This window comes from Indicator indicator, chromosome 29, assembly GCF_027791375.1.
Source record: "Indicator indicator isolate 239-I01 chromosome 29, UM_Iind_1.1, whole genome shotgun sequence".
Taxonomy (NCBI): domain Eukaryota; kingdom Metazoa; phylum Chordata; class Aves; order Piciformes; family Indicatoridae; genus Indicator; species Indicator indicator.
In genome coordinates, this window is record NC_072038.1 from 9,831,434 (window position 1) to 9,859,170 (window position 27,737).

The following is a 27,737-nucleotide window of genomic DNA, read 5'->3' on the forward strand; positions in this document are numbered from 1 at the left end:
ATGACCGTCACCCGACTCGACCAGGGGCAGCGCTACCGCCCGCGGATGGCGTTCTTGAAAAAGGTGAGGGCTGAGAAGCGCCGGGGAACGGCCGCACCGTGATGAGCATCAGCACGGGGGAACGTCGGGGCGGCGTCCAGGAGGGGTGATGCGGTGCCCGGGGCAGCGCTGACCGGGAGAAGCAGTGTTTGTAGCGCCGGGGCCTCTCCGAGTGTGTGGGGTGGCAGCCCCGTCTGTGGGGGTTTGGGGCTCTAACCTGTTGCAGAGCCCTCTGGATCCCAGCTGGCTCTAGGGTTCAGGGTAGGAAGATGAGTAACACAGAGGAAATTAAGCTGTAATTTCATTTATTTTTGCAGTTTAGCCTCATCTGAATTATTCTTCTGACCCATTGTCTCCCTCTCTTTTATCATTACCCCCAAATACCCTCAAAAGTGTATCATTTCCCAGGGGAAAAGCAGCTCTAGAGCCTCAGTCTGTCCAGCCTGTGTGCTCCTAGCTGATGTCTGCTTTCAGAGGAGCTGTCATGGCCAACTGTCTGCCCTCAGCCTCTTTCCACTTTTTCAGAAATGAGCGTATTTGTGACCAGAAGCAGTTGAAAGCGTGGGAAGAGGCACACCTACGCTTTTTGGATGTGGTATCTAAAGCATTTGGTGTATTTTTTTTTTTGGTAGCATTCATTCAAAAGCGTAGCTGCTTTTAGTAAAGTGCTATCTGCAGATTTTTAAAAGCAGGGTGTTAAGCTAGCTTTTCCCCCACCCACCTCTTCTGCCTCTGGCTTATCCCGTTGAGTGGAATTAACTGAATTTCCACTGACAAGCACAGCCAGCCAGTTGCTGTTTGAGGTGTAGTTGGCTCTCCTGCAACGCCCACAACCCAAGGAGAATTCCAGGAGGGAAAAAGGTGGGAAATTTGGGGCTATTCAATGCTAAGGTATGAGCCTGGCAATACAAGCACTAGGGGAAATAAAAAAAGGTATTTTCTTTGGTGCTGTGTCTTTCAAGGTAAATTTGGCTGGGGAGCTCTGCCAAAGGAAATAGTCTGGGCCAGATTCTGCACTGAGTTGTGTGCGTGGGTGCAGAGGAGAAGCTGTGTGCTTGGAGAAAACAGCTTCCAGCAGCTGTTCTTTAGCTGCTCTGGAGGAGCCCAGCAGTCGTTGCAAAGTGCTCTGAGTTCCTCGGCTGGGAAGATCCATCACAATGCAGCGAGTGGCTGTCACAGAGCATGCGCCACTGGCTGTCAGCGAGAGGGTTGGAGTACTTGCAGTGCTTTGCAAGTCTAAGACCTGTTAGAGCCAGGAAGGCAAGCTCCTACGTAAAGGCTTTGTCTGGCACCTCCGCTTTCCTCCCTCCTCTGTTTTCTTCAGACCTTGGGAAGCTGTGGATGGATGGAACCTTGACAGTTTCATGCTAACGTGGTCTGTGTATGGACAGCCGCATCTTCTGAGCTGCCCTCAAATATCCAGCACCTTTTCTGGTTGCCTGTGGTGGGAGCTGATGGTGCTCAGCATGCATCCAGCAAGCACCTTGCAGGTTTAGATCTACCCTGAGCTAAAATCCCAGGGAGGAGCTTTCTTAATTACTTAAGTCTGTGCTCAAGCTTTGCCAACAGCTGACACGCAGGCTGTAAGATGGGTTTGCTCTGTGGGATTTTCACCTTGCTGATGGGCTGCTGGCCCTCTTGTGATGGATCTCCATGCACTGGTTTTCCAGCAGGCAGCTTGGGCTGACAGCAATCCTGCTGTCAGACAGGGGGAGAGGAAAGGGGGCTGCTCTGGGGGTGGTGGGCAGTGCCACGTATGAGGCTGCTCTGCATGACTCAGGCTGGATGTAGAGCATGGTCTTAACCATGGGGGAATTGGGGAGCCCTCTCCAAGGCCCTGCAACATTTTGTAGTCCATGAAATACAACTAATGCTTAGGTTGTTTTATTCTATTTTTTCCCCTCTTAAACTTACTAGAAAGAATATTGGCACAGAAGCAAGTCAGAACAGGGGGGAAGCCCCAGAAATTGCAGTGATGCTTCTTCTTATCATTTACACGTTCAAGTTTTGCTGCCCAGGGAGGTCATGGAGTCCCCATCCCTGGAGTTCAACAAACATGCAGACATGGCGCTTTAGGACATGGTTTAGTGGGCCTGGTGGTGTTGGGTTGATGGTTGGACTTTTGATGATCTTAGAGGTCTTTTCCAACCTTAATGATTCTATGATTTGCATTTGGTGAACCCAGTGACTTCCTGCAATCAGATGGGGGCAGACACTTGTATTATTTTCTCCTCTGTGGCTTTCAGGGTGAGGTCACCTCCATGCAGAGGTTTTAGTTGATCTGAAGGGAGACCTCTGTGGGGCTTGTTCCTCCTGGTGGCTCTTTGCTTGGGGTGAGCTCACCTCAGAGCCTGGCTCCTTTAGCAGTCCTCCTGCTGATGGTTACCTCTGTGTGCATCTCTACCCTTCAACCAGTGTCAGTAAGCGGCTTCTGGGCTCTACAAAACTCAAACCAGACAGCACTTCCCTGGCTGAAAGCGTGACAAGAAGTGCCAGAGCCCTCAGCACAGCAAGTCAATGTTCCCACTGTGTTTTAACCAAGCCTCCTGGCCTCTCAATACCAGGCTGCTGCTGATAGCAGCTCCTAATCACCAGCAACTCTTAGTCAGCTGTGTTCCCTGAGGAGAAGAGGAAGAGACAGAGTTTTCATCAGCAAAGTGCATGGTTTGCAGCCAGAGCAGCAGACAGCCCCCCAGCAGCAGCTCCCTGGCTCATCTTGCTTGTTTCTTTTTAACTGATGTTATTTCTCTGATGAGAGAAGAAGCCTAGTGGGGTAAGAACACAACAAGAATCTGGAGTTCTTTGTTGGTTGGAGGGAATGAGCTGTGCTGGAGGCTGTGTGGGTTCCTCAGCCAGTTCCTCTCTGCTGGCTGGCACAGACCTATCTCTGGAGCTCACTGGCAAGTGAAAGGCAGCCCTGTGCTGGGGCAGGGTGTGCTGTACCCCTTGTAGTGAATTCAAGTCCTGTTTGAGCCTGGTGAGACCTGCCTGGGGGTCATGGCACTGTGGTAGGGTGGTGATGAGCAGTGGGATGTTATCCCCAGTGTCCCTGTGTGCTGGAGAAGTGCTGTCTGCAGAGTGGATGTGCAGTTTTGGGGAGAGCAAGTGACTTACCTGAGATACCTGAGTTTGCTTAAAGGGAGCTTAAAAGGAGTCTGCTAAACTAGTGTCCTGCCTACTGGACCATCCTGCCTCACCTCATCTCACCTCACACAGCTACAGACACCTCTTCAATGCCCAGCCTTGAATTTGCTGAGGCTGAAATTGGAGGTTCTGTTAAAAGGTCTAAAAAGGTCTTCAGATCCCATCGCTTTGGGTCTGGTTTTGCCATTTCAAGGCATTTTATGTAAGTATTTGTACAAATACTTGTGTGACGTTCTACCAGGCTTCTCTGATTTAGTATTAATTTGACACTCTCTTTAAAAACAGTTGAAAATCCATCTTTACTGTCAAGCCCAGAGTGCAGCCTGTCACTACAGGCTTAAATCCTCACTGAACTTGGCAAGACTTAGGACCAAAGTTGCTGTGGTGCCTGTGAAGACAATACCCATCACTGTGCATGAGTGTCATCAAGTCACACTCATTAAATACTCTAATCCTGGTTAAAAAGCTACAGCCTCACCCAAAATTAACGTGTGGAGAGACCAAATTGGTCCTGTTGGACCAGTTGTGATTTATCTCTGAGAGCAGAAGACAAGAAGGAGCATCTTCCCCAAAGCCTATGCTCTCATGGTACTCAGTCATCTAAAATAAGGAGATGAGGAGCATGTTCCAACTTCACCCATCTGAACAGAGGATCCTAAGTGCAAGCAGGAGGCTATTGTGCTTTTGAGATGGTGCTAGTAGGAAGTCAAATATAACAGGAGGAAAATACCTTTGAGAATCTTCTTCTTTTAAAAAGATCAAAAGATAACAGGGAACCAGAAATAGAAGAATTCTGGCCCTGAGGGTGAAAGACTCATCCTCTGTAACATGATCTGTTATAAACAAGTCATCAGCATCCCTCAGGAATCAAAGGCAGGAGATGCTGCCAGACAGAGGGGTGGCTTGCTCTGGATGGTGACTTGCTTCAGATGGTGTCTGCCCTGCCCCTGGAGGGACTGAGCTTTGCTGCCCACAGGCAGGGCTCAGACCCCACTGGCTGGGTGCAGCCATCCACAGGAACGGCCGAAGGGTGCCTTGTACGCCTCCTTCCTACAAACCTGGGCTCTGTTCCGGTGTTTGCAGCCTGCTTTCCCACATGGAAATTCTGGTCCCTGCTGTAATCAGCCTTTGGCCAGCTTTTCAAAGCCTTGGCTGGGTGGTGGCTGTGCTTTCTCAAAGGACAGACTGTTCTCAACTCCCCCAGGCTGCAGCTTCTTGCTCAGCCCTGGAGCAAAGCGGTGTGCTTTTCCTGTTGCTCTTCTAAAGTCCTGTCTGCTTATTATCTGCACACCAGAAAGAACCTTTGCTGTTTGGTCTCCAGCCAAAATATTGCTTATTTTCATAGTGCAAGATCTGCAGGTCTGTGCACAGCTGGGGTATTATTTGTGCAATACAAGCACAGACTTTTTTCCTCCTCATTTTTTTTTCTTTCCTCTCCTGTTGCCCTAGAAAATAGCCACTGAGCCAGAGAGGAGCATTTATGGGTTGCAGAGATTTAGTCTTTTTTTTGAACTGGGCTCTCATGGAGAAGTCCCCTCCTGTCTCTCATGGGCTAGCCCTGGCTGTCTTCTATAGTAGGGAGTGAGACTCAGTCAATGTGACAGAGGATGTGGTTTGGAGGTGGCATCTCTAGTGGCAAGAGGAGTTTCAGAGAGGACTTTGTGGCCATAGCATCCATTCTTGTGGCACACCTCTGGGCTGCTGTAGTGGTCCTGGGGTTCCCTCCTGTCCACTCCTGTAATCCATCTCATCCTTCCTGTGCTTTGCAGATCGAAGCGCTCATGATGGAGATGCAGAATCCAGACAAAGGCATCAAGACACAGACACAGACAGTGATGGTCACAGACATCCCACATGCTGTGACAGGTGAGAGATTTTTTTTTGGGGGGGGGGGGCTCTGGGCCAAGGAAGCTCATCAGGGTGAGCTTTGTGTGGTCTTCATGACCACCTCAGTGTTACCACTGCCTGGCTGCATACTGGGGCCAGTGGTCCCAATAAATACTTGCTGTCTGTCCTTTGAGACAAACCTGCTGCCTTTATCTCCTCTCACTTAGGTCTCATTTCACTCCTAGCTCATTGAATCAGAGACACAGAGGTGATAATCACACAGTTTTAGCTGTCTCATGTGAGTTTGTCTCAGGTGACCTTGCTTTCTCTTAGCAGAGAGGTGAGCAGGTGCTTCAGCCTCCAGACCTGTCATGTTCTCAGTGAGACTGGATCACAAGTACAGATAAATATTACAGTCTGATGAAAATAGTCAGACTGAGAGGTGGTACCTCAGAAAGGAGCAATAAACAATTTTAGATTTTTCTGATAATAACAATTTTTATTCAGCACATAGGAAATGCACTATTCAGCCCTTTCTCTGCCTTTAAGTGACAGCTTCTCCTTCTCCAAGCAGGCTGAAGAAGCAGCAGACTGGAAGCTGTGCTGTGTCACCTACAGCATTACAGGCAGCTCTTATCAGTCTCCTCTCTGCCTGCCAGCTCCTGTCAGGGCACTATCAGTACTTCTGCTTCCCTCCACTTCAAACCTCCACTAGAGCTCTCGTGAGGGATCCTCCCCTATAAATATTCACACATACTCTATCCAAGTTTCTTCCTCCTGCTTTGGTCTTTCTGCAGCACTTTGAAATTCAGAACAAAAACTCCCACTGAAACCAGTGAGCTCGCTCCAGGCAACTCAGGAGACAACTTAGCCAGGGAGATTAATTTTTCCCCACTGCATTTGCCAAGCCTGGCAGGCCCTGTGTGGTGTTTACCCCATTTTTGGTTTTGGATTTTTTTTTTTTTTTTTAAAGTTGAGGGAGCACTGAGATGAAGTCACTTGCCCAGGAGTACAGTCAGTCAGTGAAAGGGTAAGGAGAACTTGAATGACATCTGAAGCAGCAGCACCCTCTGTACATTACACATTACACTACAGACCCTTTCCTGCCTTACACAGCTGTTGTGCAGCTGAATTTGGAGGAGGGCTTTGCACCTGCAAAGGAGCTGGCCTTGACTCCCAGAGCTGTCAGTGAGCAGTTAAGGCAGTGCTGCAGAGAAGATTCCTCCTGGCCTGAAGATGACATACCCCTTAGATTAAGTGCAGGGGGAACAAGCTCTTCTTGATGTCTGACCAGTGTAAAATGCCACTTCCTGAAAGTCCATGACGTGATGGGAAGATGCCTGTCGATGCTCATCCTCTTTGTGTGCTGTCTGCTTTATTCTGCTTCCTTAACCAGAATGCCTACAGGTTCCCTCTTGCATAAGTCCTGAATTCTAGTCAGCTTCTTCATGGCCTCCTTGCATGGTGGTCATCACTCTCTGAGGTAGGATATTTTTAGTGCATAGACACTGGGTGGCTTCTGGGTGTTATAAAAGACACAGATTCACGTTTAGTGGGGGGAATAGTGGAGATGTTAGAGCAGTGGATGCAGACCCACTGAAGAGAGCTTGGCTCTTCACTAGGTAGGAAGCTAAGTGGTTAAATTCAACATCAGTAAAATGGCTCACAAGAGAAAAAGCAAAGAAACCTTCCTGTTAAATGCTTACCTTTGGGGGGAAAATGCTTACAGAGAGAGCTGTCTAGAAATGAGTGATGAGATAATCCTTTAATTTCATCTATTTCAGGAAGCAAGTGGTAGGATAAGAGCTCTGAGCCCCTATTAGAAAGTTAAGTCATCACTGCAATGTCAAGAAAAGGTCAGCACCTTGATCTGCAGTCTTAGGGGAGTTTGGAGGAGAAGACCAGCAACAGAGCAGGGGATGAGTGCTTTTTTTTTGACCTCTTCATGAAAGAGGAAGGGACTTCATAGAATTTTCTCCCCAGGACATAAAACTAGAACTGCTGGAGGTTTATATGTAGTACTGGTCACACTTCAACAAAAGGTCTGGGTGAGATGAATTGTCTGGGAATGCAGAAACCTTGTTTTTCTTTGTGTCCTACTATTGCCACTACAACTTGGATCTGCAACTTGGACATTCCTTCTGCACTGAAAGTTGAGGCTCTTAAAAGGACTCTAGAGGACCAGTTGCTGGTCTCTTACTAAAACTGGGACAGGACCTTGCTCTGTGAAGCTGGAGATACTTTGCAGTGACTCTTTCACGACAAAATGGTGCAACACAAGGGGCACTTCACCCTCCCTGGGCATGGAGGCTGCTGCATTGCTTAAGTCCTTTCTAAGCCAATGCTGAGGGTTTAATTGTTGCTCAGGCCTGGTGTGCTTCTGCATGCTCATGCTGTGCCATCCTGAGGTCACTGCCTGCCTTGGGCCTCCTTTCCCAGGGTCCTGCTTGGTGAGGAGAAAGCAGCATGGCCAGTGAGAAACCAGCAGTGCATTTGACCTCCACTTTTCCTCTGTGGTGTGTTTGAAAGCCTGGAGAAAAGAAGGCTCCAGGGAGACCTAGTAATGACCTTCCAGTATGTGAAGGGGGCCTACAAGAGGATGGAGAGATGCTGTTGACAAATGCCTGCAGTGATAAGGCAAGGGGCAATGGCTTCAAACTAGAGAAGAGCAGATCTAGATTGGATGTTAAGAACAAGCTCTTTACCACAAGAGTGGTGGAACACTGGAACAGGTTGCCCAGGGAGGAGGTTGGGACCCCATCCCTGGAGATATTCAAGGTGAGGCTCAACAGGGCTCTGGGCAACCTGATCTAGTTGAGGATGTCCCTGCTGACTGCAGAGGGGTTCCCTTCAACCCAGACCATTCTGAGTCTATGTTTACAAGAAGAGGTCTCTGCACTTGGCGGGACCCAGAGTACTCTGAGGGGCAAGGCCTGGAGAGTTCTCATTTCTGCCCAGGGATTTCGCATGCTCCTGATTTCAAGCACCTGACATTTGCTTTGTTTTACAGGTAATGATATATTGCAATGGATCCTTCAGCGCCTGCAGGTCACTCAGGAAGGTTGGTAGAAATGTAACAATGAGGGAGGCTTTTTCAGCTTTGCATTGTGACACTTTAAGGTCTCCATAGACAAAGCCTCTTAGATGAATTCTTCTCTCCTGAGTAGCAGCTCACTTTTAAATCCCAGCATAGTGTTTTTGCCTTGTCTGTTTTCAGAGGCACTGCACCTGGGAGACCTGTTTGTTAAATATGGATACATCTACCCTCTTCAGGAGCCAAAGAATCTCACCCTTAAGCCAGATGGCAGCCTGTACAGGTTTCAAGTGAGTTGCATCTTCTCTAAAGCCATTGAGAGGGAATTCAGCACTGGTTTTGAAGACAGGCAGCTGGAACAGTTCCCCAGGAGCTGCTGTGGTGAGGCTGTGCTGTGTAGACCTGCTAGGAGGAAGGGATCCACAGAGAGGCCTCAGGCCAGTTCTGCCAGTTCCATGTGTCAGATTACAGTTGACAGGGGAACTGTGACACTTGCTTCAACCAACTCAAGCATGTTCATTCAACTTCATAGCTGTGCTTCCTTCCAAGTCTGTGTTCCCTTCCTGGTCTTAAAGTAGCAAATGGAATTGCTGCTTGAAAATGGAATGATCTGGGGAGACTGGATCATGAACACAGACAAAGCAGAGTGACAGCAGGATGTTGTCAAGGTTCCTGGTTGGGCTGTTCTCACTAGGATGGGGAATGAGGACACCTGTGTTGGTACTTTGAATGAGGAGCCTGCTTCCCTCACGGTGCCATGTCAGGCTCCAGCCCCTCAGCCTGAATGCTCAGGCAGCACAGAGAGCTTGGCCATGGTAACTGACTGCAGAGCAGGGGTGGCTGTGATGTGGGCAGCCTGCTGACCTCAGTGCTGCTGCTGTAGCTGTCCTGCGTCACCCTGTGAGCTGGCACAGCAAAGGAGCTGAGGCACTGAGCAGAGGAGAATGTTCCTCTGCTGCGGATGGTGCTGTGCACCTCTTGGCCTGAGTTCAGGGCTGCTGGGCACTAACAAAAGCCTTTTCTCCCTGCAGACCCCCTACTTCTGGCCGGTGCAGGGCTGGCCTGCTGATGACACAGACTATGGTAAGTGACAGCACTGTGCCTGTGTAGGTGGCCCAGTGCCAGCCTGTGTGTGTGGGCACACTGTGTAGTCCTGCACCCTGGTTGCTGTCACCTCTTTGTGCTGTGTGTCCCCTCCACATGCAGAGCCCAGCCCTTGCATTTTCTTTCATGCTGTCTTGTGAATAATCCTCAGTAATGCTGAACTGAAGGAAGGCTCTGGATGTGACCTCCTTCTGGTGGCCTGGATGAGAGGAAGTGTTTAAGCTTCTCTTACATTCCTCCAAGGCCCATCAGACTGGAACATACTTGAAATGCTCTGCTGGGTAGGGAAGACTTTTAAACACAAGGTTAGATTTCCTTGAGTATTTAAGTGTGTTCCTGGCCCTGAGCCCAAGACTGTCTTCCTCTAGGATTGGATCAAGCCCTGCATTTTCACAAAGGCATGGGGTGAGGGGTAATGGCTTCAGACTGGAAGAAGCTCAGTTTGGATTAGATGTTAGGAAAAAAATCATCACCATGGGGATGCTGAGACACTGGAACAGGTTGTCCAGAGAACTTGTGGAGGCTGCAGCCCCGAAAATGTTCAAAACCAGCTTGAACAGGACCTTGAACAACCTGGTTTAGCAGGAGGTGTCCCTGCCTGTGGCAGGGAGGTTGGAACTGGATCATCTTTTTGGTCCCTTCCAACCCAAACCATTCTATGATTCAGGGGGGTTCTTTCCTTATATAATGCACAGTGGCTTCCAGGATCACCTGATGGCCCTTTATCAATCCTTTGTTGCCTTTATAATGCTTTCATTATAGCACTGGTCATGAAGCTTGGGCTGATCAGCTTGGTTTGCTCCTGTGGGCTGTGGAGTTCAGACTCATTTGTTTATGCCCAGATTGTCCTCTGTGGCTTTTACCTGCATGATGCTGTAGATCTTCAAGGAAAATAAAAAAAGCCCATTTTAGACTGGAAAGGTTTTGATAGAGCTTGAGACAATGCATTGGCCTGTGTTCAGAAAACTTGAAGATCGAACTGAAGAATCTCAACATCTTAGAGATTTGCTCCAGAATCCCTTGACCTGTGAAGCCCTGGCTGGGTTCCCAGAGGAGCTGCTGGCAGAAGATACAACACTGCATGTTCTGCATGGTTACTCCCAGCCTGGGCACAATCCCACCAGAGCATCAGCAACAAAATGAAAGCACCAAGTTGATTTCTTTTCAGTGAGCTTGGAGCTGATGTCCAGGCAGATGTTATAACACACAAAGCTTCCTGTGTTGGTCATGTGGGTAAAATTGTAATTGTTCTTGGATTTCTTGGTCTGACTGCTTATCTGCTGCTCCTTCCACAGCTATTTACCTAGCAAAGAAGAACATTAAGAGGAAAGGGATTTTGGAAGAATATGAAAAGGTAAGAAGAGGTTGTGCTTGTTCCACTGCAAGCCCCTCCTTTGCTGCAGCTTTATCCCTCTGTTGCTCATGAATGGAGCATGGCAAATAAAAAAGAATCACCTCCTCAGTTGCATGAGGTGTTGCTCCTGCAGTGTCCAGAGCCAAAACTTTGTAAGGGAAAAAGTGGAATAAGTACAGGAAAATGCTCTGAAGCCAACAGTCGTTTTAGCAGGGATAATTGCCCTCCTTGCAGTGGCATTTTTGAACTCTTGCAATTCATGTAATTGCATTCAGAACAACCCAGATTCCTTGGCTTTGTTGCCAGCCTGGTGTAGCTGAGATGTGGAGAGTCAAGCAAAGCCTAGCATGGGAGTGTCTTGTTCAGAATTGTCACACTAACTGCCTTCTTTTCTTTTTTTTTTCTTTTTTTACTTTTTTTTTAATTTCAGGAACATTACAACATGCTCAATCAGAAAATAAACTACAAGTGGGATTTTGTCATTATGCAGGCCAAAGAGCAGTACAAGTGAGTTGACTTGCAATCTTTTGGTTGCCTGCGTGTGGGGGGTAATGAGAAGGCAGAGCTTCACTGCCTGGCTGCACAGCTGAACTGCAGGTTTAAAAACAAACTGCAGCTTTAAAAGAACTTGTAAGTGCCCCCCAGGATTGTGCAACAAACCTGCCTTTCCTGTCAGCTTGGGGTTTCTCTGTTTAACAAGCAAACTTTGTTCAGTTCATACACTGAGTGAAGGATTTCAGATGTTTTCAAGTGATTGGATATCCCCTTGCAGAGCCTCACCCTTGCCCACTGCACCTGAATTTCTCTCCCTGCCTGGCATCTGTCCACCAAAGATGAGGAATTGCTGTGGTTTGTGAGAGCACAGGGCTGGGGGACTGCCTTTCCTGCCACGTTTGCAATCAGTTTCTGCAGGTGCATAAATGTGCAAGGGCAGGGTTTGATTTTGTACCTGATGGGACTCCCTGGAGAGGCTGGGGCATGCAAACTCTCACTAGAGACAGCTTCTTTTAGCTCAAGGGTGTCTATGGGCATTTGTGGATCAGGTCACTGGACTTTGGACCTATTCTGGGTCTGATTCAGTTGTTGCTTGCACATGTCTCATGGTTGAACTGGATGGCCTGGATCAAGAAGTAGCCAATGTTCTCAACAGGGACTTCTGGAGAAAACTCTGAAGTGCATTCTTGGGGCCCAGCCAATATGGCTTGGTGTTTAGGAACGAAATCCTTTGAATTCCCAAGAAAGTTAGTGCACATGAGATGGGATTCCACCTTTGGAGAGAGGAGCTTTCCTGTTTCTGTGAATTCCTTTTACCTTTTTTACCTCCTGGCATGACAGGCTCTGCCTGTGCTGTTCAGCAGCGTTTGTCTGCTCTGGGATGGCAGCCAAGCAGTCAGAATCCAGCTCATCAGATAACTGTCTCATTAAACACCAGACTGTTGCTCTTGTAAACTGAGGTCAGACTTGGGCTAAGAGATGCCAAACGCAGTTTTAGATACCAAGACTGTGTCTGAACTGGTAGATTAAACACGTCTGAGGCTGTTTGCTGATGATGCTGGGGCAGACTGGTACAGAGCAGCCTGCATCCACCCTCTTAACCACAGCAGGGTGGCCACATGCAAACACAGCCTTTTGGGAATGCTCCCTTGTCCGTGCTAAGTCCCAAACTTTGCCCAGGACTTGTCTGGGAAAGACTTAGTTGGTCCAATCCCAGACCATGCTAGTGCTTCTTACTTTTAATAGCAGAGGTGATTTGGGTTTTTGCCTGGGAACACTGCTTGGTACCATTTCCAAATCCTTTCTGTGAGAAATATCTCTCTTTCCTGTGAGATGTGTCCAGGATTTATCTCTGCCTGGCAGTCCTCAGATACTGCATCAGAGCTGGAAAGGCATGAGGCATCCGGACTGGCCACGAGCAGTTGGGTTGTTAGCATAAAGCTACCAAAGGGCTAATTAAAAGAGGATGTGTCTGCTCCCAGGTGGGCTCAGGAAGGTGGTGATTTCTCAAAGCTACAGTCATGTGTGGCCATGTGAACAGCATGATCTGCAGGCCAGAATTAGCTGGGGTGGGATGTGAGCATCGTGCAGTCAGGCTGCAAGCCACCGGGCAGGCTGGAGGTGTGTCCCCTTCCTCAGACCACTGGTTTGAGGAGAGCAACATTCATGGATTCCCTTGAGAGAGTCAAATGCTGTTCTTGGATTTGCAGGGCAGGGAAGGAGCGGAAGAAAGCAGACAGGTATGCCCTGGACTGCCAGGAGAGAGCCTACTGGCTTGTCAACAGAACTCCTGTGAGTAGGGGGTGTTGGTGGGTGGCTTTAGTGGTGCCCACCCTGCAGGCACCTGGGACAAACTCTTGTATGCTAGAGGCCATGGACTTGGTCTCTGGGCTCTGCACTCTGCCTCTTCTCATCAGGGAAGGGCTCAGCTCAGCCCTGCCTTGAATCCACACCACCTTTCTCTTTGATTACTCTCAGACGAGCAGAGGAGGGAGGTCCAGCTGCAGTCCTCCATGCTTAGAGGAGAGCATTCCCAGATCCTAATCAGAGCTTCCCCAGGGCACTGCTGTCTGTGAAGCAGAGCCTTTCAACCACTGAGTTACAAAGCTGTTGCTGTTTCTTGTTCCTAACAGCCTGGCATGCTGGACGTCCTGGAGTACGGAGTGGACCGTGCAACAGATCCCAATGAAAGTAAGGTAAACCAGGTGAGGCAGCTTGGGTTTTTCTTCCACACCTTCTGAATTTGTTTGGGAGGACCCAGACAATATCCCTGGGTCTGTGGTTTTTGGGCACCATGGGCTGAGTCAGCTCAGCTGTGACATCCTAGCAGGCCAGAGGTTGAAGCTGTCTCATTTTCCCAGGGGTGGGGCACTCAAAATAGGCTTTGGCAGCTTCTTCAGGGTTGAAAATACTTTGTCAGCTTTCTTGCCACACCAGTTAGTGTGAGTCCTTAGCTACAGGATATGTTTTCTTTGCTAGTGATAGCAAATTAAGGGATCCTCTGTCTCCAGGTGCTTTTTGCTGCCTTTTGGTCGGTGCTGAATGAGATGTGTTGGGTGTAAAAGGATCAGAGGAAAGATCCAGGTTTAAAATAAAACCTCCCAAAGGGTATTGTGTGGCAAGATGGTGGAGAAGTTGGTGTGGTGGGCAGGAGACACAAAATACTGCTTAAAAATGCATATTCTATAGCTAGGCCATAAAGAAACAGAATCAATGAACTATGGAGGCTGTAACTGGTTGAGAGTCCACTGTACAACAAATGCAGAGGGGGTGAGGAGCTGGAGTTGCTCTTCACTTTCTCTGTCAGCCCTTTTAAATGCACAAATACAAGAGCCCTTAAAAGTACTCATTTGGAAGAGAAGTCTCTCAGCAATTAAATGCAAATGTTGCTGTGATCACACTCAGTGTATTCCCACAACTTCTCATTTTTGTAACAGCCTTTAAACATCTCAGCAGCCAGAGGCAGGATAATTGCTTTGGCCAACTGTGTTCTGTTGCTATAGAGACTGCAAATGAGCAAAATGTAAGGTTGGGATGTATTTCATTTTTTGTGTGCCATAAGTAGCAGCTGCTGAAAACCTTTATTTATATATATCTGTATATTTTTTTTTTTTAAAGAGAAAAGGAGTGGTGGAAAGGGAGAGGAATAGAAAAGGGGGGAGTGAGCCAACTTCTCGCCCACAGTTTTACAGCTGTCGTGGAGAAGCAGATTGTAGGTTTGCAAATGGTCTGAAAGCCCATAGCCATCTGCCAGCTGCTTGGTAGGACTGAGGTTGTGAGCTGAGGGATCTCTGTTTGGTTCCCACCCTGGACATAAGAGAAATGGTCAGTTCCCTTCTTTGGCAAGGACTCTGAGGAGGACATGAGCCAAAAGACATCAGCTTCAGGGAGACTTTGTTGCCTTTCTCCTTTAAACTGGTCTCTGAGCTGTGCTTCCTCTCTGGAGGCTGAGCTGAAGAGGGAAGGTAGTTCTTGCTCCTCTTTTTGCTTCATAAAGAGCATGACCTGCTTTTGTCATACACCATGCAGCCAGAAGCTCCCACAGAGCCACCTTTGGGCTAGCAGCTTTCTGCAGGCTGCTCTCACAAACACCTGTGGCTCAACAGCCTTTGGTGAGCACAAAGGATGGTCCAAGCTCTGCTGGTAAACCCTGAGCTGGGCTGTGCTTTGTTGGCTTCACCTTAACCCTGCTGAAGGCAGTGCAGAGCTTTACTGATGTGTTCTGTGAGCCCATCTTCTGGCTCTAACACAGGTGAAATGATGAGAGCAGAAAATGAGTGTATGAATGCAGCACCCATTTATCTGATTTGTGGCTCTGTTCCCCTGCAGTCTGGCTTCGTTTTGTTGGCCAATTAAGTTGTCTTACATCTTGACTGCTGAGAAAGGAAAATGTTCCTGGTGATAATTAATTTCTGATATCAGAACAACTTCTTGGAAGCTGATACTGGCATGAACATCTCTCACTTGCTGCAGGGCCTTTGGTGGGCTGCCCCCTCTCTCACTGATCGAGTCCTCTGGGGACAAACAGGTGCTCACACTCCTTTGAAGGGAACTTTTGATGCTGACCCATGGGCATCCCTCAAGGTTATAATGAGTTAGGAGTTGTAGCTGAGTAGGAGGAGTAAGGCAGAAGTAGCCATCCATTGAACAGCTAATTAGGAGATGCTTTAGCCTTTGGTTACCCAGGTCTCATGATCAAGCCTCACTGCTTAGAGAGTTACCAGGCAACTGCCAGAGCCTGCTGATTCCCCTGCAAGTACACACTCAGCTGCTTCTGCCTTCTGGAACCAGAGAGCCATTCTGAAAAGTGCCTTCAGCTTAGCCAAAATTCACTGCCCTAGATTCAGGGACTACTGAGGAAAGTGCCTTGGCTTCTTGTATGCAGCAAATCAGCCACAGATCATCCCTGTCATTTAATTTGTCCCTTTGGCTGCCTGCTATACACATACCTTCTGCTACATCCCTCACATCTGTTGTGAAACAAGAGTCAGAAGCAAATAAAGAAGGAGGAAAACAAGCAGTTTGCACAGAACTGGGCATATGTTACAGAGCTGATCTCCAGATCTTGGGCTGGAAGCACCAGAGATACATGTTGAGCTGGTCTTATGCTGGACATCTGAATTTGCCTCTGTCATGCAGGGCTCTCAGCTGGCTGTGTGTAGGGAAAGGCTCCCATCTGCACCAGAGAAAAGATCTTTCTGCTTACTGGAGAGTCCAGCAGAGAACTACAAAGATGTTGAGGGGACTGGAGCATGTCTTCTATGGGGCAAGGCTGAGAGACCTGGAGTTGTTTAGCCTGGAGAAGATAGAGGGGATCATATCCCTCCCTAAAGGGTGAGGGTTAAGAGGATGGGGCCAGAATCCTCAGTGGTGCCCAGAGATAGGACAAGGGGCAACAGGCACAAACATGAGGAAAAACTTCTTTGGTGTGAGGCTTCAGGAGCACTGGAGCAGGCTGCCCAGAGAGGTTGTGGACTCTCTTTCTCTGCAGAGATTCCACACCCATCTGGACACTGTGATCCTGGGCAATCTGCTGTGGGTGTCCCTGTTTTAGCAGGGGGATTGGACTGGATCCCTTCCAACCCCACCATGCTGGGATTCTGAGACTGTGTGCAGAACCAGGACTGTGTGCATACTGGAGTGCTGTTTGCCATGGCAGGGGCAGAGGGGCCACGCTGCCAGGTTTTTGCTCTGGGGCAGGGCTGAGCTGTGCTTGGCAGCTGGTGATCCCCATGGTCATCACCACAGCTTGCTGAGCTGTGTGCATGGGCAGAGGGAGCCCAGGGCAGAGTGCAAGTGTGATTTACTGTGCTCTGGCCCCAAATGAGCTCTGGGTAACAGTGGCCTTGCTTGTTCTTGCCTCTCAGCTCTGTATGAGCACACACAAAAGCTGTTGTCCAACTGTTTGTGGCCTCTATAAATGCTGAATGGTGGCCAGAGAGGCAAAAACACGATGGCCATAACTGTTATCTCCACAATGTGGTCAGGAAGACCCACAGGGAGAGCAGAGGAGGTCCATGGGAATGGTTAGCTGGGAATTAGCAGATGTTAAGCTTTTGTAGGAGCTCGTGGCTTCAGCTGTGTGGATCAGCTCCAGCCACAGGGCTCTTGGGCAGGTCCTGGCTGCCTCCCAAGTGAGCTTTGTGGTGGGGCCATGCAGGGTGTCCAAGTGCTGCTGCATGTCTCGGGGTGGAGGATGTTTAACAGCACAGGGCACTCGCCTGAGACAGACCAAGGTCTTTCACTAATTGCCTTTTTGATTTGAAGCCTGCAGGGCTGGGGAGCTTAGCCCTGGTAATTGTGATAAGTCACTCGTTAAGGGCACTGCAAAATTAATCTCATTATAAGAAATTACTCCTTTGTTCCAAAAATTATTCCCTTCCAAATGAGGGAGGGTGGGTGGCTGTAGAAAGCACTTTGTCATTGCTGTTGCAGTGACAGGAGGTAAGGATGGGGACAACTGGCAGTGCTTAGCAGGACACAGTGTGCAGGTTCCCTGTACCAGCAGCAAGGGTGGAAACAGCTCAGGGGAGCACTGTGGGAGAAAGGGAAATTAAGTGATGTGCAGCTTTGAGGTGAAACAGCTGAGATCCTTCCCAGTTACTGTGGATTTGAGGACTGGAAAGGGCTGAGCACAGCCAGCACCTGCAGCCCTCAGAGTGCTCAGTGCTGGGCTCCTCTTGGATTCTACTCCAGTCCAGTGTGTGCCACTGCTCACTGCTGCTCAGCTCTTCTTGTGCCATAGCCTCTTTTGTGTGTGAGCCTTGGCAAATCCCTTTCCCACCCTGGAGCAGCCCACCACACCTCCCTGATTTTCCCAGGACCAGCTCTCTGGAGGGCTCACGCTGTGGCAGGAGGAGATCCTTGGTGCAGGATGCACTGTTAAGGAGAAATCTTTCCCTGTTTGCAGACATGGCATTAGCTTTGATTTATTTATTTTTTTTTCACTTGCAATTTTTCGCTTGCAAAAAATTGCCCACATGCAATTTTTCTGTTGTGCTGGCATTTTAGTTCATGCCTTTCTTGTTCTGTGTCCCATTTCACTTACTGTGTTCCTTTTCTCTCTCTCACCAGCTGTTTGTCTCGTGTGTGTGTGCTGTGCTGCCTGCCTCTAAGACCCCTGTAGAAGATAACACAACTTAACTACCACGTGAGCTGCCTTCAAGCCACTGTGCCAGCATCCAGCTCTCTTCACCCTGCTGCTTCAGGCCTGCCCAGGGCACCCACTTGACAAAACAGAGGAAGCAACAAGAGGCCTATTAGATCTGTCTAGTGCTTTTAATGTGTTGATCTTCCTGAAATAAATGCCCTGGTCACACCTAAGTTCCATCAAATGGAACAGTTCAACTGGCACTTGTAAATCTGCTGGAGCCTGGTTTGTATCTTGGGTTCCCCAAGGAGATAGTGGACTCCTGTTGTGCAGGAAATAGCTGGTCTGAAACAGAAAGTTCCCTAAAGAGGACAGTTCCAGAACAGTAAAGGCAGTGGATTTCCCTGTGCAGGCAGGTGATTATTTTTATTGGGAAAGAAATGTCTCTGTGGAATGCCAGGTTGGAAGGGACCCCAAGGATCATCTGGTCCAACCTTCCTAGGTGATAGTGCAGTTGAAATGAGCCAACCCAGCAACCTGTCTTCAAACTGTCCAATGTAGGGAGTCCACCACTTCCCTTGGGAGATGATTCCAATCTCTAACTGATCTCATGAGCAAAAATCTTCTGGAGCCCCATGGGAATCTCCCCAGTACCCAAGTTACTCTTTCTGGGAGAAGCAGGCTGCCTGTGGCATTCAACACAAGATGCTCATCCCTCACAAACAGCGTTTCTCCAGGTGCTCTGCAGCCCCACCTCTGCCACGGGCTGAGGACAATTCTGGGCTGCAGATTGGTGTGGCTTTTGTTGGCTAAAATGGCAGATGGAGAACTGAAATCCTTTGAAGGCTGACTTGGGGTATCCCTGTCTTTTCCCCTCTCCCTACTCAAGTTTATTTCACACAAAGTAACTGTGCTTCAAAGGAAGCTGCCTGAATAAACACCCTGCAGTTAATTCCTTGCCTTCAATTGCTTGCTCATTTGTGGATGACAAGTAACACAGCCTGAGCTATTCACATCACCATGTAAGCACCCTTTGCACAGCAGCTCCTGCTCCTGAGGCTTTTAATTGTGGTGTTTATGTTTTGCCATGTGTTGGTTCCTGTCTCCTTCAGCTAATATTGAATGATCTAATCTGTGTCTCCTAAACGAATCTATTTTAGCTCCATTAGAGTAACCTCTTAATTGAAGGCACACAGGCAGGCTGTGATGGAAGAAGTAGTGCTAGGCACTAAATGCAGCTAATGGAACAATTTGCAGTGTGTGGATGCTCTTAGCTTTGATGATACCTTGATTAGCTGAGCTGCTCTGCTTGATTTTTTTTTTTTTTTAATTGTAGTAAGAATTAATTGGAGAGGGCTGAACAATGGCAGCCCTGCAATGGGGTTTTCAGGGCTCAGAGAGGGGCAAGTGGAAGCATCCAGCCCCATTTCATGGCTTCTGTTTCTTTGTTTTGCAGAAAAAAACAATGGAGTTCTATAGGAGAGAGGTAAGTGGTCCTTCCCTTGCTTCATGGATTCATGGATTGGTTTGGGTTGGAAGGGACCTTAAGGATCATCCAGTTCCAGTCCCCCTGGCATGGGCAGAGATAACTTCCACCAGCCCAGGTTGCTCAAGGCCTGGTCCAGCCTGGCCTTGAACATCTCCAGGGAGGGGGCATTCACCACCTCCCTGGGCAACCTGTTCCAGTAACAGGGAGGGGACATGTTTGAGGTTCCCATGGAGAGAGCCATGCCTTCAGATCTTCATGCTCCTAACCATGACCACATCTGATCTCTCTCAGATCATGTACTATCAGCAGTCCATCATGAAGTCCAGAGTGAAATCTTCTGTCTCTCTTGGAGGGTAAGTCCTGATTTCCTTCTGTCCACACGTTAATTAGTCTTCAGCACTTATCTCCTAATGAGATGATGAAGCTCTCCGCTCTGAGCTGGTGACTCAGTCAGGGGAATGGATGTGGTGGCCACACACAGTGTGCTGTCTGGCTGCACTCCCTGGGTCAGGAGACACAAGGCAGAGGAGGGATCAGAGTCCCAGTCATGATGAAGAGACTCCCTTGGAGCTAAGGAGAGCTTTGCTATGGAAGTCTGCAGAGCAGCACCAACCTCTTGGTTGAGATTCCCTCTGAAATCAAGAGATGTTCAGACTGGGCAGGGCTGGGCTGTGACGCTTGGGACTCAGCACAGCTCTGCAGTCTGGAAAGGCAGCTGTGTGGAGTCTGTCTTGTGAGCATGCACCAGAGTGTCTGTCCAGTGCAGGATGAGTAACCAGCAGAGACAGACTGACCTACCTGTCCCTTGTCCCCAGCCTGCTGGGCTGGATTCAGCCCCAATCACTGTTTTGGCTCATTGGTGGTGCTCACCAGAAGGTGACACACACCAGAAGGCAGCAGGGCTGGGAAAGCCTCTGGTCCTTCTGTGTTAAGAAGGAACATATGCCTCTCCATCAATGTCCAAGCAATTAATTAACAATTCCTCCTCTCAGTGGGAGTGTTTCCTCATCAGATTCTTGATAAAGCCAGTGAGGTGCAAAGCTCCCAGTTCTGACATTGGCTATTAGTGTGCTTGCCACAGGCATTTCGTACCTGGAATCTCCTGAGCTGGCCATCTGCCCAGAGCTGCAGTCCATCCCAGCAGTCTGATTTACATAGTCATTGCCACCCAGAGATTCCTATCAAGATAAACAGGCCTGTTCCTGGGAGAAGACAGTCATGGGTGAATGAAATGGAAGGGTCTGGGAAGCAACTGTCTCCTGAGAACCACAGCTTGCAGCAGCAGTTCTGCTCCTTTCATTTGTCACTGACTCCCAGGTCACTTAAAACTCTCCTGACTGCATTTTTCCATCTGTGAGCTGGGGAGACCTGGCTACCTTCCAGGAATTTTGTGGTGCTTAACTGTTTGGCAATGGAGCTTTCCCCCTCATTAGTTCTAGTCTTCTGATGTGATAATGTCCTGTCACCCAGACCAAAAAATCCTCAGGAAGTTTGGGTCTCCATCTCAGCTGCAGGATTGGGTCCAACTCAAATTATTATTGATGAGCAGCATTGCCTTGGTTTAGGAGGAGCTGTGGAGCACTGATCACTAAAAGGACAGAGCAGTGCTACCTGAGCTGACAGGGTTAGATTTGTAGCTTAAGATGTATGGAGTGGAGGGAATGCTGCAGGTGCTGAGTGCCTTGGCATTTCCAGCAAGGAAGATAGGACTGGGCACTACGTGCCAAACCTCTGGTGTGCTTTGTGCAGTCCCATTGTAGAGCTGCAGGATCCATGCCAAGGTGCCTGTTAGCAATGGGCCCTTGAACAGTGCACTCCCAGCACATGAAAGCAGATTTGGCCTGGAAGGAATTCAAAATGCAGAAACCAGATGATTTTTTTTTTTTTTTAAAGAATGAAAAAGGGAGAAGAAAGCTAAAATTCCGGGACATTAGTGAAATTGGTTGTAATTACAAGTCTGGCCAGCTTAGAAGGTAGAAGTGTTTGTCTGGTTCCTGCTAGGAGAGAGACATTTTTGCTTTGTGCCAAGCCCTCAGAGCCATTTGCAGAGGAATGAGCCATGCGGTAGGTGAGTGGTGGAGAGGAGAAGCCAGGATGTGCCCTCAGTGCTTCCTCACCTCTCCTGCAGCTCCCTGGCTTCTTCCACAGCCCATGGAAAGGCTGTGAAGAACCCACCCTGAGTGAAAACACCACTTGCTTTCCTCTTCTCTGGCACCTTCCACTGTCTAATGCATGTCACAAAGGATCAGACCTTTGCCAGTTGGCTGGGGAAGGAGACAGAAGCCGTTTAGGGGCTTAGTCCCACTTGAAATTGAAGAGTCTTGTATCTCCCAGCCCTTGAGCTGACAAAGTCACTGCTTTGAAAGACAACCAGGAGATTACTGCTGGGAAATGGAAAAGATTAAGTGAGCTAATGAATCGATTTCTCTAGTAAGGCAGAGGGCATGTTCCAGATCCCTGTGCTGGCAGGGCTGCCCCTCTGAAGGTCTTCATCATCTGTGCAGCCAGGGTGGCTGCCACTCTGCTTGGAAACCAGTGGATTGATTTTTTTGCTGGGGTTATTTGCAGGCTTGTGAAGTACTCTGAGCAGTTCCTCTCCAGTGATCCTATCCTGTCTGGATGTCTCCCCAGCAACCCCTGGATTACAGATGACCCTGACTTCTGGGATTTCAATGCAAAGCTGTATGTGTTTGTATTCTTTTGGCAGCCTGTGGTTTACCCTGACCTTTACACTGATAGACATCAGAAAAGGGAACCTCTGATTTTGTTATGGTATCTGGTCTCTGATCATGAGCAGGGAAACATTCCATTTCTGACATCACTTGGCCTTGCTAAAGGAACTATCTCTTGGGAATACTCCATGCTGAACTCCCAGCATTATCTCCTTCAAGTGGATCCCTCCTTAACATGACAGAAATCCCTGAACTGTTGATGGGAGTGTGCACTCAGCCCCTGCTGAGTTTGGTCTAATCCTCCCCTTGAGTGAGTGAAGCCCACTTCCTACCACAGGAATGGAATACAAGCACTTACCCTCAGGTACAGCACTTGGTTTAGAGTTAACCTTGCTAATTTTGGTGCTGCCAATGGGACAGCAATTCAAGGTTCAACTACTGCCCCTTGGCCTTTGCACAGACCTCAGGCTGCTTTCTGAGGAGAGAGTTTGGGTTGCAGGCACATACTGGTGGTTCATTCTCCATTCCTTCTCTGAGCTCTGCCTCGGATTTCCATTCAGACAACATTTGCTAATTATCCAGTGGCACCTCTGGGCCTGAGGCACACAACATGTACCTGGCTCTCATTTGAGACCAGCAGTCCTGTTAGAGTGAGAACACTTCAGTGGACAGCCCCAAAGGGGCTCCAGAGGATGCCTTGATGAGAAGCAAAGCTTTGGGCTCCTCCAGAATGGGACTGAGTCAAAGCACCAGCAAAGCTGGGCTGTCATTGTGAGAGCAGTGTAAATCCAAGATAAATCCTCATCCCACTGCCTACCAAGTTGTTTAATTCTGGCTGACTTGGTGGGCTGACTCTAGGAGCTCAATACAGCCCTTCTGGAAAACAGAGAGCGCTGGGAAGTCTCTTGGCGTTCCAGCAAGGGGCATTTTGGTTTTAAGGAACCTGCCAAGGAGATGGGCTGCAGGCAGCTGTTTGTTTGCACCCTGTGCAGGGTGGAAGTCCCCACCAGAATGCGGGTGGAGCGCTGGGCCTTCAACTTCAGCGAGCTGATCCGGGACCCCAAGGGGAGGCAGAACTTCCAGCTCTTCCTGAAGAAGGAGTTCAGTGGTGGGTCTGCTGTGTCTCTGTCTTTGTCCCATGGCAGTGGTGGGAATCCAGCAATCCATACCTTTGCAGTAGGTGCTGTGAGTTGGGGCAGTGACGTTGGGGAGGCCACACCTCGAGTGTTGTGGAGAGATGTGGAGGTGCTGGAGCCAGTGCAGAGGAGGGCAAGGAAGCTGGGGGAGGGCCTGGAGAATGATGAAGAGTGACTGAAGGAGCTGGGGCTGTTTGGTTTGGATAAAGAGGAGGCTGAGGGGAGACCTCATTGCTCTCTACAACTACCTGAAAGGGGGTTGTGGAGAGGCTGGTGCTGGGCTCTTCTCACAGGTAATTAGTGATAGAACAAGAGGGAATGGCCTCAAGCTGCAACAGGGGAGGTTTAGACTGGGCATTAGGAAGATTTATTATTTTTTTTTTTTTCCCAGCAAGAATGGTCAGACATTGGAATGTGCTGCCCAGGGAGGTGGTTGAGTCGCTGACCCTGGATGTGTTTAAAGGTCGTTTGGATGTGGTTCTTGGAGATATGATTTAGGGGTGAACGTTGCAGAGTAGGATTATCGGTTGGACTTGATGATCCCAAGGGTCTTTTCCAACCTGTAGAATTCTGTGATCCTGTAAAGGCAGGGGAGGTGCCTTTGGAGGCTGCTCTGCAGCCAGTGCATGCAATACCATCTAGTGGCACAGGACACAAAATACAGCCGAGGACACTCCCAGTGGGGGGTAACCACTCCCAGGAGGGTGCCCAGGGAGGTGGTGGAGTGTCCATCTCTGGAGCCATTCGAAGCCTGTCTGGACTTGTTCCTGTGTGACCTTTTCTAGATGAACCTGCCTTGGCAGGGGGGTTGGACTCGATGAGCTCCAGAGGTCCCTTCCAGCCCCTAACATTCTGTGATTCTGGGGAACTGGTTAGAGTTGTTCATTCTTACAGGTGTCAGCGGGCTGAGTGCAGGAAGAAATTGGTTTACTCCTCTGGCCTCCTGGGGGTTATCAAGGTGGCTGTAAGAACTGGGGAGACTGAACTGGGGCAAATACCTATTGAGGCAAACAAATTCAGTTTAGGACATGATAAATGGGATTGTGTTTTCCTCACCCTGATGCCTGCAGGAGAGAATCTGAGCTTCTGGGAAGCCTGTGAGGACCTCAAGTATGGAGACCAATCCAAGGTCAAAGAAAAAGCAGAAGAAATTTACAAGTAAGTGTGATAGTTTTACATCCATAAACCCTTTGTATACCAGTCCCATCACTTTTTTCCACCCATCATTCCCCAAATGATTTATTTCTGAGTCTTTCCTTTGTAAGTTGTCATCAAATGTGGGTGTTCTGTGTCTCCATGTCAGGAAGGAGCTCTTGAAGGTGAAAGCCTAAGTATTGTTTTGCTATATGGCCACTTCTCTCTTCTCTCCATTGGTACACTGAGCTCTTAACATCTCATTTAAATAGAGGTGTGCAAGAGCAAAGGTCTTGGGGCTGCCACAAGGAGAGTGAAGAGACCTTTTTGCTAGTGAGCAGCCCCTTTTTGCTTCCACTGGGCTGAAATTTGGTTTATATTGTGTGTTACCAGTGCAAGAGGAAGTGACTTGATGTGGCACTGCTGAAGAGGAGATGGACTGCCTCAAATCAGGACAGCAAATTGTAGTGAGGAGCTGAAGGGACTTTTCATGCACAGCCAGAGGAACCTGCAGGAGTTCTCCAGTTGCTAAAGGCACTGTTGGTTCCTTCTCCTTTCAGGCTCTTCCTGGCTCCAGGGGCGAGGCGCTGGATTAACATCGATGGCACAACAATGGGCATCACTGTCAAAGGCCTCAAGCACCCTCATCGTTATGTTTTAGATGCTGCTCAGACCCACATTTACATGCTGATGAAAAAGGTTTGTTACTTGTTGCCAAAGCCTTAGGGGGATTCCAGGTCTCTGGGCCTTGCTCTGCCTTTGTGTGCTATCAGCTGGCACTTTCAAGTGGCCTTTGTTTGAGAGTCCCTTCAGATTTGCTGACTGAAGCAAGCACTGGTTCAGGTCTTTGTATTTTGCTCTTTCTTCTTCCCTCAAAGGCAGTATGTCCCCAACCTGGTGAAGGTTAGGGGGCTGCTGAAGTCCTATTTTCTAATACCACTTTGGTCACCCATTCATTCAAAGCCTGAATGAATCTTTTCACTTAGAACCATTCTGTGTGCCCCATCAGGTATCCCTGGGGTGGGATGCTTGTATCCAGCTGGATTCCAGCAGTGATGGGAAAGGGAACAGCCACTGTGATAGAGCTGCAAGAGTTTTGTGCCAAGAGCACAACCAGACGTGCCCCATCTCGGGTTGTGCTGATTTTTGTCACATGTTCTGTGTTGAGGGACAACCTCTTTTAGGTCTGACTGATGCAGCAGGCTGTGGGCTGCTGTCAGCATGCAGTGTGTCATTGCCTTCATTAGATGATGATGACTACAAATGACCTCCTGAGCCATACAAAGTACACATAGCAGGAGGGAGCATCATGGGCCAGAGCAGCAGCTGATGGACGTTGACCCTGCCAGCAGCAGAACCACACTCATTTCCTCTACTTGTTGAAAAGTTTGGCTCCTGAAACATGAGCACTTCACCTTGCAATGACTGTGAGACACCACTGACCTGGGCTAAGCTCAGTTCAGGCCTTTTGGTCTGGATCTTACCCGGGAAGCTTTACTGTGAGATGGAAAATCCTGGGAATGTTACCCCAAGATGAAAGACTATTGGTTTAAAATGCTACATTTGCCTGCAAGATGCAAAGTCCCTTGGGCTGCTGGGGAAGATGATCTAGTTCCCAGCCTCCCTGGCTCCTGAGCAGCTGGATTTGGTGGGGATTTTAATAAGGGTGTTTTCAACCCATAACTACCAGTTTCTCTTCTTTTTTTTCCCTCCTAGTAGGACTCCTATGGCCGCTATTTGAAGTCTCCAATATACAAGGAAATGTTGGCCAAGGCTATTGTGCCTCAAGAGACTGTCAAAAAAAGGCAAGTGAAACTGGCTGGCATTGTGGGATTTTTTTTCTTGTGGTGGCAAGGAGAGAAAAAGCCTGAACTGCAGCAAAATGCTTCTCATCTAGGTGTTAGCTTAATTCTTTCACTGCAAAGATGCTTTGAGACCGATGATGCTGTTGATTTGTGAGCCTGTGTCTGCTGGGACAGGTTGTGACTGTGGAATTAGTCATGGTTCCTTTCCTGGAAGGAGACAGCACTGTGTACTGGGCATGGGAAAGCTACCACCCATGAAACATTGGCTGCCAGAGGGGAGACAGAACCACTGCAGAGCCTTCCATGGGTTCTGCTCAGCTCTGGCTGGACAGAGCTGTGAGGTGAAGGTGACAGGCAGCCTCAGAGCATCTTACCTGTAGGTGACTGCTGACACATGGTAGATAAGCCTGCCCCTTCTAAAGCTGAAGTGGCTTTTTCCAGACTGAGATGAAGGTTGTGTAGCAAATTCAGGCTATTTGAACTGCAGTTGCTGTTCAAGCTGAGTGTGCAATGTCAGAGCCAGACTGGGTGGTGGTGCTGCTTTCTCTGTTCCTCTTCCACTGTCAAGTAGCAAGCAAGAAAGAGGAATTGTGGACTTTCACACCACTGTTTCATCTAATGCCCTTTTCAACTCAGTGGGAAAAAACCCTCCTGCTGACTTGCCTGGGTTTTGGTTAATTTTCCCCTGAGCCACACATCACAAGGTCACTGGCAGATTGCTGGGTGACCCTTGGTGACTACCTTCACATTTGCCAGTGCCTGTTCTGGACACTCAATACTCAACATCCTGGGTGAGCTAAAGAGCCAGTACCTCATCCAGAGGTCTCCATTGGTGCTGGGAGTGGCTTTGCTGAAGCAGGTGATGAGTGGGTTTTAGGGGTGTCACAAACACCCACAGTTGAGCTAACTGAGGACACAGAAGAAGTTCTACTAATGGCAGTTTTTTGGCTTCACACTGAGTGTTAGCTACGTGCAGATACTTACAGGGAGTCAGGTACTGATCATCTGCTGGCCCTGGAGTCCCTCAGGAGGACCAGGAATGGGACTGAGTTCACACTCTGAGCAGTTCTGTAGCTGATGTGTGACGCTGAGTCACCAAGTCCTGCTTTAAACCACCTCATCTGCGTTGTGCTTCCTTGTTGTCATGCAGTGACAGTGGCACATCCCTCTCTGTCTGAGCTTGCCCTCCTGGTCAGTTTGCTCACCAGGCAGGGGTGAGGTGTTGGTGCCCTCCTGCTTTTCTGTAACCTCCTCCTTCTTTCTCTCACTCTCTGCCCAGCTCTGGTTTGTTTGGACGCCGTCACCTGCGCTCCAGCCCCAGCCCCATCATCCTGAGGCAGCAGGAGGAAGAGGCCAAAGCCAAAGAAGCTGCCGCGACCGTGGACATCACTCAGGTCATGAGCAAGCTGGATCGCAGGAGCCAGCTCAAGCAGGACCCTCCCAAGTAGGCTCTGAGCCCCGCAGGGCAAAGCCAAGCCGAGGCTGGTGCTGAGCTTCGTCTCCCCTTCCTGAAGGTGTCAGTGCTGCTTTAGCTTTCCCGGGCCGGCTCTGCCACCAGCCTGCTTCCTGCACGTTGCCATGGCTTCTGGAGCACCAGATGTCACTTCCCAAGCACGTCAGTGCTGGTGGAGCCAGGCTGCTGGCTGTGCCAGACTCAGGGTACAGGGTCCTGGCTCCCTCCTCTCACATCTGAACGGGGAGATGCCTTCCAGCTGCCCCGAGGAGAAAGAGGTTGTGTAGCCCAGCTGCCTCTCCTTGCCTTCTGCTCCTCTGGGAGGTGGAATGGCATAAGGCAGAGTAAAGCTCTGCCATCTCAGTCCTCTGGGTTCAAATCAGCCCTCCTGGTGGGAGCAGAGGTAAATGACCCTGCAGGATGAGGTGGCCTACCTCAGAGCATGCCCATGCTGGTGTCCAC

General features: G+C 49.1%; 1 protein-coding gene across 1 annotated transcript; it reads left to right on the forward strand.

The window, feature by feature from the left end:
• On the forward strand, positions 1–27,270 carry RGS9 (regulator of G protein signaling 9). Its single transcript, XM_054394033.1, has 17 exons — positions 1–63; positions 4,953–5,049; positions 8,021–8,071; positions 8,228–8,334; positions 9,076–9,127; positions 10,444–10,502; positions 10,933–11,009; positions 12,707–12,788; positions 13,130–13,201; positions 19,043–19,072; positions 19,367–19,428; positions 21,644–21,757; positions 22,740–22,855; positions 23,954–24,041; positions 24,578–24,716; positions 25,737–25,822; positions 27,102–27,270. The coding sequence occupies exons 1-17, from the start codon at positions 1–3 to the stop codon at positions 27,268–27,270; spliced, it is 1,464 nt and encodes a 487-aa protein (XP_054250008.1).
• The last annotated feature ends 467 nt before the right edge of the window (positions 27,271–27,737 follow it).

Excerpts from the sequence above, each read along its gene's own strand:
- RGS9 (XM_054394033.1), top strand. The coding sequence starts at position 1 with ATGACCGTCACCCGACTCGACCAGGGGCAGCGCTACCGCCCGCGGATG. Across the intron at positions 5,050-8,020 it reads CATCCCACATGCTGTGACAG|GTAATGATATATTGCAATGG; the intron begins GTGAGAGATTTT and ends TTTGTTTTACAG. Across the intron at positions 12,789-13,129 it reads GGCTTGTCAACAGAACTCCT|CCTGGCATGCTGGACGTCCT; the intron begins GTGAGTAGGGGG and ends TGTTCCTAACAG.